General features: G+C 31.8%; 1 protein-coding gene across 4 annotated transcripts in view; it reads left to right on the top strand.

Annotated features, from left to right (window-relative positions):
- LOC123678486 (nuclear receptor coactivator 7) overlaps window positions 1-14,432 on the top strand; it is a 275,490-nt gene that overhangs the window by 221,201 nt on the left and 39,857 nt on the right. For 3 of the 4 annotated variants that reach the window (XM_045615528.1, XM_045615524.1, XM_045615527.1), the window contains 2 exons: window positions 6,179-6,238; window positions 7,031-7,131. In XM_045615528.1, the coding sequence (XP_045471484.1) occupies window positions 6,179-6,238; window positions 7,031-7,131 (161 nt within the window). The remainder of the gene's footprint in view (window positions 1-6,178; window positions 6,239-7,030; window positions 7,132-14,432) is intronic. The other variant, XM_045615525.1, reaches the window with a different exon arrangement.

The following is a 14,432-nucleotide window of genomic DNA, read 5'->3' as shown; positions in this document are numbered from 1 at the left end:
CCTCGAATAAAGACTAAAAGTGACTCACTTGCATGTGCAATAGCACCTCATACTAAAACGCCTATTGTCCGGAGTACAGGACGCTCAACATCAAACTGAGGTTCACGTCTTTCTCCCCGACGTCGTCTAACCCTTCTTCGGCCATCATGTGGACCCAAGGTAAAATCTATATTTATCAGAAAAGATGACCTCATATCATTTCTGATTTCTGATTAGGGAATTTAAGCGAGCCATGAAAAGTCACTTCAACTCCGAATGAAATATGCTATTTTTTTTTCAAACGTTTTGTAATTCATAATTCATACAATCAAATTCTGAACAAAATCGTACGAGAATATATCAGATTTGCACAGCTTTCATGGTTACATTTTATTATTTTATGTTGAATTGAACTATCCGTCAGCCGTCACGGATTTATCTGTCACTTCATCGTTTATTTTCATTTCTGCTCAGAAGTCAAGTCGTGAACAATAACAAATACAATATCTACTCTACACCTAGTAATATCGAAATTCCTAGAATCAAGCAAAATTATTACATCTCGTATGGCTACTATTTACATTTATTTTGCAGAACTGTTGAACTCTCCAGGGTGAAAAGATTCGAAAATACTATTATGTACAATCCACACATAAGTATTTATATATTTAATAACAGTCTGCATTGGATATCCAAAAGGATTGAAATAACTAGAAATATTTTTGATGAAGAATATTATTTACAATGTTTTCTTTACGGATAAGTTATCAAAAAGCATTGATGAAATATATTGTAATATAACTAACTTAACAATTTTAGCAGATATGTCATTAGTGTTCAGAATAAATGATTGAGAGAATTATAATTCTTACAACAATATTAATGCACTTATATTTTTGATTACCAAAGAAGAATTACTGCAATTGTGCTAATATGTGATTTTATGAAAATAAATGAGATTTGTTTTGTTATATTCTATTCATTCTATAATAATTTGAAGATTGAATGAACTCTCAGTCCATATTTTTGAAAGTACAATTATTGAAAACTTTGATTGTTACATTAGAATGCATAATACATCCCTGCATTGAAAGATAATCCAGATATGAAGTGGTTACGTTTATTATATTATATATTATAATGGGAACGTTCAAAATTTGACTACTCGATGCAGGAATATAGCTAGCCAAAATTTTAGCAATATCCAGTTTTTTCTGTGCTGCAGTTCTACATAACTTTCAGCAACAAAAGAGCTCTTCCATCCTCCATGTCATTTCAAGGATATTATATTTTCTCCTTTATTTAGCAGGTGAGAGGTAGATAATGATTTATTGTTATGCTGCTCAACTCGATTCTTCTGAATGCACCAGAATATCTGATAATTAATATTACCTGCAATTTTGTCCCAAAATTATGATCATGTCCTGCCAAAATTCAGATAAGATGTGATAATATTAAGGATGATATACATATCTTGACATCGAGGAATTCAAAAACTTTTCAATGTCTTCAAATTCTAAAACCTCAGATTTTTTTGGAATATATTTTCTTGACAAAGATTTTAATGAAGGTTGTCATTTCAAATAATTCGATTTCGAAAATCAATATTATGTTATCGATAGAGTACCTATACAACAATACATCGAATAGGTTTTCTCTTTCACAAATTTGACCAAATTGAGCCATCAACTTTTGAACATAATTCTAACCATCCATTACTATATGGTTTCAATTTTCATGATGCAACATTAATCAATTGTACAATATAACTAAGATGTCTAAAATTCAGGTGTATGAACTGATTAGCTTTTGTTTTGCGAATTTTGAGAATATTAGATAAGCTTCGTTATATCAACTGTAGGTAGCGCTATCAACAAATTAAGATTCTTGTTATTTATTATTTACGAGGTTTGTGCCATTATGTACCTATATGTATATCTTTCATTATAGTTATGATCTATGGAAGCAATTCTTGTAATTGAAATATCAATAAACTCTCTCTATTACAAATATTTGAATTCATTCCAGTAAAAGTTTCGTGTTTTGTTTCACGACTTTGCACGATCATACTCGATTACACATCGCTTTTGATTGGCCAGTATCGGTTTTTAATTAATGTATCCAATCAAACTCAACGGAAATGACAAGTATGACATTGCGGCGCCGCCACGAACTAAAACTAATATTTTCAATTTGGTCGAATGTCATTCCATTCAAAAATTGACGAGTGCATTCACCATGTTTTTAGACATCTCAAATATAACTTTGGTCAATAAAAATGACGTTTGAATTAGAATTATTCATTCTTGTCCTTAGTAACTAATTAATCGTTTCCGTAGCAACCACTTTTCCCTCCGCCGCAGGGAAAAGTATTTTTCCCTCCGGCGGAGGAAAAGTAGAACTTTTCGATGATCCTGTCAGTCGAGAAAAGACGTTGTTATTGTACGTTTGAAAAAAAATCATTTCCAAGGGGGTACAACAGCGATTATGTATAATTTAATGTATTCCCGGCTGATGTTCAAGTGGCAAGGTGGGCCTACGATTCTGCTCTGGGCTGGAAAGTCTTGGGTTCGAATCCATTGGTCATTTTGGTTGTGATCCTTGTAAGCCAAGTAACTATTACAGCAGGTACGAGTACTTCCAAACATATAAGGTTTTCTTATAAGAAGTTTCATTTTGTACAGCCTGCTATTTGAAGCGATTACAAGCGAAAAACAACTAATGACCGAGGGTATTGATGGTCTTGCACTTGGTTTTGGTTCTTGAGGAATAATCAACTTCCTCTTGAATAAAGTCTGGGTTATGCTGTATCAAAACAAACACAATCAACTTTTTTTTTAAATCATTCTTCTGTATTAATAAAACAAAGTTTGCCAAAATTATGAAAGCCTACACAATAATTCTTTGTTGGGAGAATGGTGTAGGCTTGTATTATTTTGAATCTGGAATTTATCTAGACCTATTTCGATCCAATTTAACATTATTTCTTTAATGACCAGAAGTTTAACCCGGATCTCGAGTTTGATTTTGACATTTGATAAGTAAAAATTGTACTAGTACTAAAAATGGAATGATATACGCATCAATAACGCATTGAAATTGTTAAAATTCACTACGAAAATGGTGCAGTCAGTTCACAAATCTAAAGCACTTTTGGGTTGTCGTTAAGAACCTATCAGCCGGCAATAGTGTTGACGAAAACCCGTCGATTCCTCGTCGATCTTGGAGGCTATGATTAATGATTTTTTATGTCCGACATCAGAAGATATTGATGTGGATAACATTTATTTTCAATAGGTGATCACAATTGGCTACAGAAATCTTGTAATTTAGACTTTTTCTTTGGGGCCACGTAAAAGATATACCAATGCTCCACAATCGATTCTAGATCTTATAATAATGGAATTCGTGAAATTATCAAGAACATATAGTAGCAAATGTGCGAATTGGTGATGGAAAATTTCATGGACAAGATAAGGTTCTATATAAAGGAATGAACATCCATTGACTTCTGTTAAGATATGCTAATTTTTTTCAATATCAAAATGAAATTTCTTATTGAAAATCCCTGAATTTTTTTATATCATACAGTTTAAACGGTATATTTTTATATTCAATGAAATTAATTTAAAAATGCTAAGAATCATGAGATGAACTTCGATAAAGATACCTACTTATTGTAAAATTTATCTCAATATAAATTAGGGAGATTAAAATGTGTAATATAACATTATGAAAAAATCACAATACTAATCGATAAGGAGTATGCCAATTTTGAACATTCAGTTATATTTTGGACTTATATTTTGCTAACTATGGATATCTTTATTGAATTTCCGGAGCATAAGATTTCTTCAAATTCAAGATATTTACATTTATATTTCAGAATATCGGTAACATAAATGGGAGATTTAAAAATTAAATAAATGAAAGATTATAATTAATTCAAAGCAGCCTCCATTATATGAAATGTCCTTATGGTACAAAATAGAATCAGAAAAACCAAAAGGAAAGTCGGAGAAGAATTGGCATGATATTTATTTGATTGATTCGGTCTTCACTTGATGGAAATTCATTTTAAATAAATAATAATACACTGTTGATTTCCACAAAATTTATTGATGTTAAATGACGACAATTGTTTCGCTACACTGTAGCTTTTTCAAGTCGGATGCTGAACTGAACTCAAGTTCAGCATCCGACTTGAAAAAGCTACAGTGTAGCGAAACAATTGTCGTCATTTAACATCAATAAATTTTGTGGAAATCAACAGTGTATTATTATTTATTTGGCATGATATTGTCCTTCTTTATGGTCCAAAATCGGCGAATTTCCAAAAATGTCTATATCCTCGTTTTCGCAGATAGCAAAACGCACGTCATATCATACTCCTCTCTGAATCAGCTCGTTCTCATCGACTGGAACAGGTTATCTATGAAAATTGAAATGATTAACATCAGGATGCTCTCTGAAAACTTTATATATTGGTGAGAAGTAGTCATCGAACTAGTTTAATTCCATCGAATCCCTCGAAAGGTCGTTCGATTCCAGGTGCAGTGTGCGAATGATTATTTTTATCGGCAGATTGTTGATTTTGAAGTTAACGGAAAATGGTTAAAATAGGATCAGGATCTTCTTTCAAGTTTCTGAAGTTCAATCTTAGGTATATATAGTATTTTTCTCTCATCCCCCACTCTATTTCATTTCGATTCATTGCTGTGGACGTCTGTGAAGGTGAATTTCTGAAATAATGCAGAGATTCTTTTGAACCCCTGTAACTAAAATTAATAGAAGATTATTGAAAATTATTCTATAACCAGATTATATCCTGCATTACTTCTGAAGATCTATTTACTTTGAAAATTAATCAAAAAAAAATTAAAAAATAATTAGGAAAAAACTTCAATCTTCTGTAATTTTTTTTAATGAAGTTTTTTGTGCTTCGATCAGTTAGATTATCAGTACTACGGAACAATTACATTACAATTATCACACAATTTCATATAAAAGAAAAGAAACAAAAAAAAATCAAAGTTGATTAATCAGATTGGTGTATTCTGGTGTTGGTGTTATTTCAGTGATATTTTTACGTATCACTGGAAATGTTGAGAAAATGCGCTATGCAATAAAAATGAAAAAGTTCTGACACAAGCTTAATCAGTCACGTGGATATTCTCAAATTAAATTGAGCTGGTTTGAAAACCATTGATGAATGTAATATATTCAGCAATCTTCAATATAATTCTTAATCAATAATAATTTGAAAATTAATATTCTGAATATACTAGAGTTTTTTGGCTTATTTGCCTAATGACCATCCTGTTATATATTCCGGGTTGAACTTAATTCTGCCAAGAGATTATTTAATTTATCTATGAAATTGAAAAATTAGGTAATTCATATTCTCAAAATATGAAGAATATTGAAATATATAAAATTTTTCTCTCAAAATCTATACGGTCCTACTTGATACCCCAAATGTCACATTTTATTATGGCAAAGTCCTTGACTTTTTACGAATTCAAATTATTTCTTCTGTAAATATTCAACGCTTCCAAAGCAGTGTCTATATTTTTAATTAACACATTATTAAGAAACCACGTGTTAATTTTTGTAGAACACTATCGATAGAGTTATAATCGGAAATAACAGGATATTCTTTCACCTCAGTCAGTCCGTCTACAAAAAAATTCTTGTAACGCAATAGTTCTTTTCGACCATTTAAAATGATATAATGAGGATATTTTCTTCAATTTTGATGAGAAATCAACTACAGTTTGCGAAAATAATGATTATGAAAATGGTTCTATTGTTGCAATAATATGTGCATATATATAACGCATGAGATAATTTTATTCGATAATAAATATTCAATATATAATCAATATGTACTTTTGAATATAAAATGTAGAATTCAAAACAAGAAGATTATAGATTTTTAAATCTTCAAATGATTTATTGATCGTTTAAAAGTAAACGGTAATGAAAACAACATGACAAATAGGTTGATCTCAGGAAATCAACTCCAATTATAATAGATGAATCAAATTGCATTTATGTTTGAATACGTATAAAATGCTCCATCAACAAGTAATAAAGGATTCAATTTTTCACGCATGCCATATTTTTTGCTCGTTTGCATTTTTCAATCATTATTTCAATTCGCTTGTTTTGCATGATTTTTTTTTGCTTTTCGTAGATCAAGAAGAGCATCTCAAGATACCGGTAGGGTTACAAAGGATAATTTTCCATGGTTAAGGTAAGTACATTTTCCTCGAAATTTTTAAAACACAGAGTTCGTTTTTAATATATTAAAAATATTGTTTGAAATCCCAACAAATACTTAATAAAGGCCGAAAAATTCAATACATTGATAACATAAAAAAATGCACACCGAGTTCCCTTACGAAACTCATTTTCATGAAAAATTAATTAAAAAAAAGATCTCTGTTAAGCCTTATGATTACATTCAACTCAATCGATTTGTACAGTTATTTCAAATTTATCATCGAACTGAATTCATGCGAATCGATTTATGAATATTCTTTCCGTACCGAAAGTCAAAAAGTTATTCTTTCTATTGGCAAATTGTGCAGTATAATCGAAGCTTTTTGAAATTTCAAACCTAATATTTGAAAAATTGATGCAGATAATTTGAATCTAAATTATAAAAGAAACTCATAAACTAACTTTAATATTATATTTGCTATATTGCCAATTAGGGCAATTTCCCTTACGTCTGTTCAATTTTCAAGCATTCACTTTTTTGTTCGAAATGATGAATATACTGTTTATCAAATATCGAGACTGATACAAAGAACTCAAAATATTGATGACCCCAAAAAGGTCTTTTGCTTCCCAGTATATTCGTTGTTATCCCTTATCAGCAATATAACATTAAAGATAAATGCAGCCAATCTTCACACGTAAAAACAACTCTGTTCTGATGTGGATCATCAGCTGAAATAAAATAAACATTGATAAGTGACCTTTTGATCGACCGAATTCATGATCGATGTCCATGTTAGCTAAACATGTTTTGTCTTTGCAGGAGTAAAAGCAGAAGCGTTGATCATGGCATTGCCACTCCCTTCGATTTAGACGCCCTTAGAGCAAAAGTAGATGGACATTTGGACAAAAGCATCGAAAGAGGTGAGTTTTTTTTAAATCTTTGTGAATGCTATATTTCCTTATCATTGTGTCTTTGTCGAAGCGGACATGTGTATGATGGAGATAACCTCAATGAAAACGCCGGTTGATTTATAACCTCAAGGCAATTCATAAGTCATTGTATTTACCTAATATTATATAGTTGTCAACAATTCTATTCAATAGGACTAGTAGTAGTGTTATTTCTTGAGTAATCTCTGTTTGTTGCTGAAAATTGAAATTTAGTCTGAAATGACTGAAAATTAATCATTAAAAAGTGGTGGAAGGGGATTGTTGAAATTCCTTTTATTGCTAAGAAGATACAGAGGTGTGCTTAAGCGAAATTTGACCCTTACATGCTTTATATCACTTTGTTTTTTCACAATGGTCCATTTCGTTAGTTCATTTCAAGTTTGGATTGCGATTTTTAGAATGAAAAAATATTATCGAAATTTATTAAATTTTTTCATCGCAAATGGAATTTTGTTATGCCAAAATAAAAAAATCAAGAATTTTGCACAACGACAATAAACTACGAGTAGTTAAGAACATTTATTTTCCAACAATCGGCTTACTAATATGACTCCGATGTTTTGTTCTTCTTCAACTATGCCATTAATATGGTATTATTATAATAGAAGTCTGGTTATCAATGGATTGGATACGTTAAAGCCGTTCAGACGGAAAATTGAAATTCGATTGCAAAACCTTTGTGGCGAATCGTAACTTGTGTACTTTCTTCGAATGCGAATCTGCAATAAAAAAATGGATTTCCATCTGAATCTCTAAAGTTGACTCCCGACCTCCCACAAGTTCGAGGTTGGAAGAGGTATTAGAAATGAGTAAACTTCTCCCTCAAAACCGTCAATCAATTTCATTCGAAAGCTTTTTTGCGTAAGATGTTTTTTTTTTTGACTGATTCAACATAAAAATTCCCCCAGTATAGATAGCATTTTGCAATCATATTGTTCATCGCTATAACCCAAAAAATTTGTCGGTTTCATCTCCGGACATCCTGTATATACCTATGGTTCTTAAAATTCACAGTTGATTGGAAGATCAGGCAGGTCTATTACTGACGTCTGAAAAAGTGCTAGTGCGTCTAAAAATAGCTAGAATAAATAGCCAATAATAGTGTCGATCATGCGACAATAAAGTTTTCCGATGATAGCACCGTAATATTTATCTGCGCATTGTTTATATGAGTGTAATTCTTCTACTCTATTAGCAATTGATAATTATTAATTATGATTTATAATTTTTTATATTATCCATTTTTCTAGGCAAAAATATCCTGTTATATCAATTATATTTATTTCTTCTTGAATGATCTTCTAATTTGAGAATGATTCCATATTAATTTATGTATTTCATCAATTGTTTGAAAATGAGAAGTTGATGATGCTGTTTAATGAAAATATATCAATTTGAATCCGTGTTGTTACGAATTCTGACTCAAAATATGCGAAATTATTATTATTATCGACGTTGAAAAATATTATGTTGAAAATCATACTGTTGAACAGTTTTGAAAATTTATTTTGTTGCAGGAACGTCCGTTAAAATTCAATGCCGTCATTAAAATCCTCTTATAGGAGCCTCCTACTGGCTACCTGCACCGTTCAATGTACCTAGAATTCAAATTTTAATGAGGCATTAAATTTTAATGGTCGTTCCTGCAACTAGATGTATGAATTATAAATTTGATCCTTATGCAATAGGTGGGCACCCTATAACTAGGTTATTGAATTTGATAGAAGATTCATGCTATTTATGTAAATATAAAAAATAAAATATATTTTCTTAACATACTGATTTCGTATTGTCACACGGAAAGACCGGCTCAAGCGGAATGCTTAGCTAACGTGGTTTACTCAAATACTTTTTGTCTCAGACAAATAAAGCTGCTATAATTAATGGTCATGCCATCTATCGGTTCAATAACGAATAACTCGAAAGCGTATTAGGGAATCACGTAATACTGAGTAGACCTCTCCATTATTGAGAGAACATATCCTTGAACTGAATGCGAATTAAACTGAGGAATTGATTTTAGGTAATCTAAACGGTTTCTCTCGATGATCTAATCCGATATCTAGTAATTTCTTCCAAGAATTTCCGCATTGGATAGACCTTAACCTATATATATATATATATACATTTATAAATTCATTGAGACAGTCTCGGTGTTTTTATTTTACCGGTCATTTCTTTAGGTTTCAATCGAGTTCTCAGACTCCTCATCAATCTCAAATGAAAAGCAAGAATTCATTCGATTATATTGAATATTTCCCTCTTGTCAAAAATTCTATGTAGGTAGATGGAATGCAATTATCGAAAATTACAGCGATAAATTAACTCCAATGTAAAAATGTCATATACCTGGAAATGTTATTGTCGCTTAGACATCGATAAAAAAGGTGCATTCTTTTTTATAGAATAAAAAATTCTCTTCCTCAATATCTAGTAAAACTGTCAATTAGTCTGTCAGATTTTTGAATTTTAAACATATAGTGCTATTATTTTGAATCGGTGTGGTAATTATTCAATTTTGTTGATATAAAAATCCAAAAGATGAATCGTTTTGGTGAAGTTTCGACTGAGCAAATTACAACAAATATCGAGAAATCTATACCGCGATCTACAAAAAACACAAAAGCTTCAATCTGAAGACAATTTATGGAGTTTTGTCAAGTTCAAAAGTATGAATTGTCCGAAATGATTCCATTACACGAAGTAGCAAATATATTAAAAGATTGGGCCTATAATATGAAAAAGAAAAATGTAGATGATTATGAAGAATATGCGGTTAAATCAATTTGGAATTCGACTGCAAAGATGGTACAAGAATAGTTATTTATAATACAAGTGCAGAAGGCATTGATATTCTTCAACGAGTTCAAAATTCAAAAACGAGCCACGAAGTGGCGAGTTTTGGAATGAACGAGTGGTAGAATGAGCCTTCTGTACGAGTATTATACATTATTTTCTCTAATTCATTGCATTTTCATTGAAATTAATGAAATATTCCCATAAATATAATTTAGTGATTTTTGCATTGAAAAATGTTGGTTGGCAGAACTGATTTCTTTAAGGCAAATTGATGAATTGACAGATAAAGCCGTGGCGGAAAGTTCGGAGTACCAACACAGAATAATAAAATATAACCATGAAAACTGTGCGTTTCTGATATATTCTCGCACGATTTTGTTCTACAAGATGTGGAAGAATGAACGGAATAACCACAGAATTAGAGAAAAATATTTCTGTGAGTACAATATTAAATTTAATCCTTTTGTCGACATAACTTTTAAAGAAGCTCGTGATGCGAGAAATAGTAAACGGAAAGAATCACAAGCTATTCCAGCGAAAAGGAAGGTATGTTCTGTAGCATTGGACAAGAAAGATATAACTGAAAATGGCAAAATTGTGGAATGCAGAAGAACCAGAAGGACTACAAGAAAGATTTTTTTCATATAGCTTCTTACGAATTAGTTTGGAGGGGAGGAGAAGCTGTAAACTGTAAAATATACCATTATAAAGAAGAAACAACCACGATGGAATTCCAAAAAATAGATTTGAATATAATTCAATATTTTCGAAGACGGCAAAATTGGTGGATCGAGAAAATTTACCGCCAGCAAATGGTTAGTAAAAAATGAAATGGATGAAAGTATTTGTCTCGTTAGATAAATAAAATAAATTACTCTTACAAAAAAGAAATGAACATAACATCCGATCGACTTTTTTTAACTCCAAACCCCTTTTGGAAAAACACAAATTCTAAAGGTTGGTATAAAAATGTTCCACTAGGTATCAATATGATTTCTACTTGGACAAAAATTCTGCCACTAAAATTGGACTCGACATCACAAATCGCGCTAGAACAGTGTCTCAATAAGCAAAAGCAGGAGTAAGTGAACAACATCTTATAAAGATAACGGGACACTCATCATCTTCTTCAATTAAACCCTATCTCCAAATTGACCATGAATATCATGAGAATCTTATTAGTTCCTTCCCTCGAGTCGGAGAAATCAAAATGAATATTCCACAGGTGTGAATACCACAGAAGAAAATTTTCAAATCAGTACACCAAAGCAAACAATTTATAACAGTTTTGTATCTAGTAATTGTACTTTCAAATAATCGAATTTTATTGTATTAATAATAGTATATTATTCAACGAGCGGTAATGTAGGTCATAACTCACGCAGATGATGTTTGCAGCACGAGCCGCAGGCGAGTGCTGTAATTCATCAAGTGAGTTATGACCATTACCGCAAGTTGAATACTATACTTTATCTACGACTATATCAATAAATACTAAGAAAAAAATACAGACTTAGAATTAAGACAGAAGGAACGGGAAATAAACATAATGTGCTCGATCCCGTACAAGAGAGATGGAAACTTAGTGCTACCAATCACAATCGAACTAGCTTCGGCTAGCTCGAATCCAGTACATAGTACATACATAGAAACCTTAATAATTGCCTATAAAAATGCATTAAAATATACCAAAAAATATTCCCTGTAAACGATTACGATCTTACTGCTACACCAATCTTGAAAATTTTTTCAAACTCCTTTATATTTTTTCGGGCAATTAATTCTGTATGGTAACATTAGCTGTTTGTCTTTTGGAAATGTATACCTTTATAATATTTCATCTTCACTATCTGAATTGATCGTTTCCAGCAAAACATTCACAATAATTAGATATCAACTTAATTTGAAAACGTCAAAAGTGACATTCCCTCGGACATTCCTCCCCTCAATAACAATAATGGAATGTTCCCTTTCGGCCAATCGAACAGAAGCAGAGAAGTATAGAAGCACAGATCCATATTTTCCAATTTATAATAGTGAGTTATAAGTAGTGAGTTATTATAAATCACGCTGTTTGTTAATAGATACTATTAATTGCTCAAAAGCAGTTGAATAATGAGTTTATAATTCAATAGGAGTAGATAAAGATAATTATTGTTGTTGATCATTCATATATTCTGTCGTTAATTTATCTTGCCAAAAAACACTTGAGCTTTTCTTTTATCAGATAAATTTCTCTTTAACTCAGAGTTTTGCCAATCACTAAATTTGCTAGAAAAACTCCACCTTCGGTGTTGGGCTCTTTCTCCAAAAATGAAAATGACCGAATGCAGTTTTTCAAAGAAAACACGCTGAAATCTGAAATTATCTGGTCATTTTGATGCACGAGTGTAATTCGGGGGAATATTTCCCGAATAAACTGTTATTTGGTCAAAGTGGCATAGATTCCATAGATGCCATATTCGAACTGTGTAAGATTCATAGAAACTATGCATCTATGAACAGAACAATTATTACAGTGCTATTTCGCTTCCTACAATGCAATTATCGCTGTAATTTTCGATAATTGCATTCCATTTACATAGAATTTTTGACAGGAGGGAAATATTCGCTGTAATTTTCGATCATTGCATTCCATTTACATAGAATTTTTGACAGGAGGGAAATATTCCCCTGAATTACACTCGTGCATCAAAATGACCGGATAATTTCGCATTCCAGCGTGTTTTCTTTGAAAAACTGCATTCGGTCATTTTCATTTTTGGAACATGACAACACACTGCCATGCAAAATTATCGGTAATTTTGATACACTTGTGCAATTACTTACGAATAAGTTTTGTTTGTTACCTACCTCAGAAACTCTAAGAATTTGCGATTTCCCTAGAACAGTATTTCACTCTACCTTCGGATAAATAATAAATAAATGTGATTCAATATTAATTATGACCTTTACTGTAAATACCAAAATACCCATTGGACATTTTATATATGATCAGTAAGGAACGTAAAAAAAAAAGATAAAGAGTTATCATACCCTATTAATAGCTCAGTTCATAAATCGAATCAAGTACAAATTTCCTTGCAATGAGGAAAATTGAACACGAAGAACCATTAAATAAACATTAATTATGTGACCCGTAGAAAAAACTTATTTTTCAAATTTAACTCGGACATGTCACACATGTATTTATTGAACAATGTTTCAGAAAGTCGAATTAGTGGTATGTAATTTCAAAATTGAGTTCTTGATTCACATATTCTTTCTACTTGATGAATAAAATAGATTTAGAGGTGGTAGTTTAACTTGACATAGGTAGTCGGAGTTGGTAGAGAAAATCGAAAAACTTTCTTCTATAAGTATTCTAGGAAGAACTATTGATATATTGTGGAAGTTATTCAACAGAAACAGAAAAAAGAATATTTAATCTCATTAATTCTGTCTTCATATTTCTTCCATAATTGTGGTCAACTCAGAATATGCGTGATGGAATGTATTGCACAATATTATAATCTTTTATTCAATTATCTGTACATAATATTTCAACTGTGTTTCTACTAGTCCGTGAGCCAGTAACAGATATACATGACCAAGTTCCTCTCAAACGGTAATTAGTAGAATGCATCAGGTAATAGTAATAAAAAGCCTCGTGAACGTCAGCTGCGACTCTGCTGGGGGAGAGAGCGGCGGCAGCCCCCCAAACACGAAGAAAAAAAAATAAATTCAGTCATTTCCTCCCAACTGAAAATTTGTCAAATTGTAGCTAACCCAATATCTAGACGAAAAAATACAATCAGCTGGCTATAGCATGGTGGATTATACGTCAGCTGGTGCCTCAAACATGAAAAAAAAAAAAATTTTCAATGACAGCTCTGACAGCGACTCTGATAATGAACCAGAGAGTGCCACACTCGCGAGAATAGTAATTTACGTAACAAGTCCGGAAAATAGGGTTTTTTTGGACGAATAGACAAAATTCCAGGACGAGCGTAAGCGAGTCCTGGAAGTCTGTGAGTCCAAAAAAACCATTTTCGGGCGTGTTGCGTACAATATTTTTTCGGCAACCATGTAAAATAACACTATCGCTGCTGCTTTCCATATTTTATTGCAATTGCGATAAAAAAACATGCAAATTTTTGACAACTAATTTCATATGAACTGTCAGCCGTTATCTCGGTTGCTATGGATTCTATTTCTTTTTTCCGGCCTAGTCCGGGAAGTACGTACTTTCCGGACTAGGCCGGGAAATGCTACTTTCTCAGAGAAAAAGCGTCCGGGAAGTCAGCACTTCCCGGACGGTTGCCGATAAAAGGACTTTCTCCACATGTTGCACAATAATATTTAGTTACTTCCACTCTCTGGTTCAGTATCAGAGTCGCTGTCAGAGCTGTCATTGAAAATATAATTTTTTTTTCATGTTTGAGGCACCAGCTGACGTATAATCCACCATGCTATAGCCAGCTGATTGTATT

Source organism: Harmonia axyridis, chromosome 4 (assembly GCF_914767665.1).
Source record: "Harmonia axyridis chromosome 4, icHarAxyr1.1, whole genome shotgun sequence".
In the NCBI taxonomy this organism is placed as follows: domain Eukaryota; kingdom Metazoa; phylum Arthropoda; class Insecta; order Coleoptera; family Coccinellidae; genus Harmonia; species Harmonia axyridis.
This window is presented reverse-complemented; position numbering and strand designations above follow the sequence as displayed.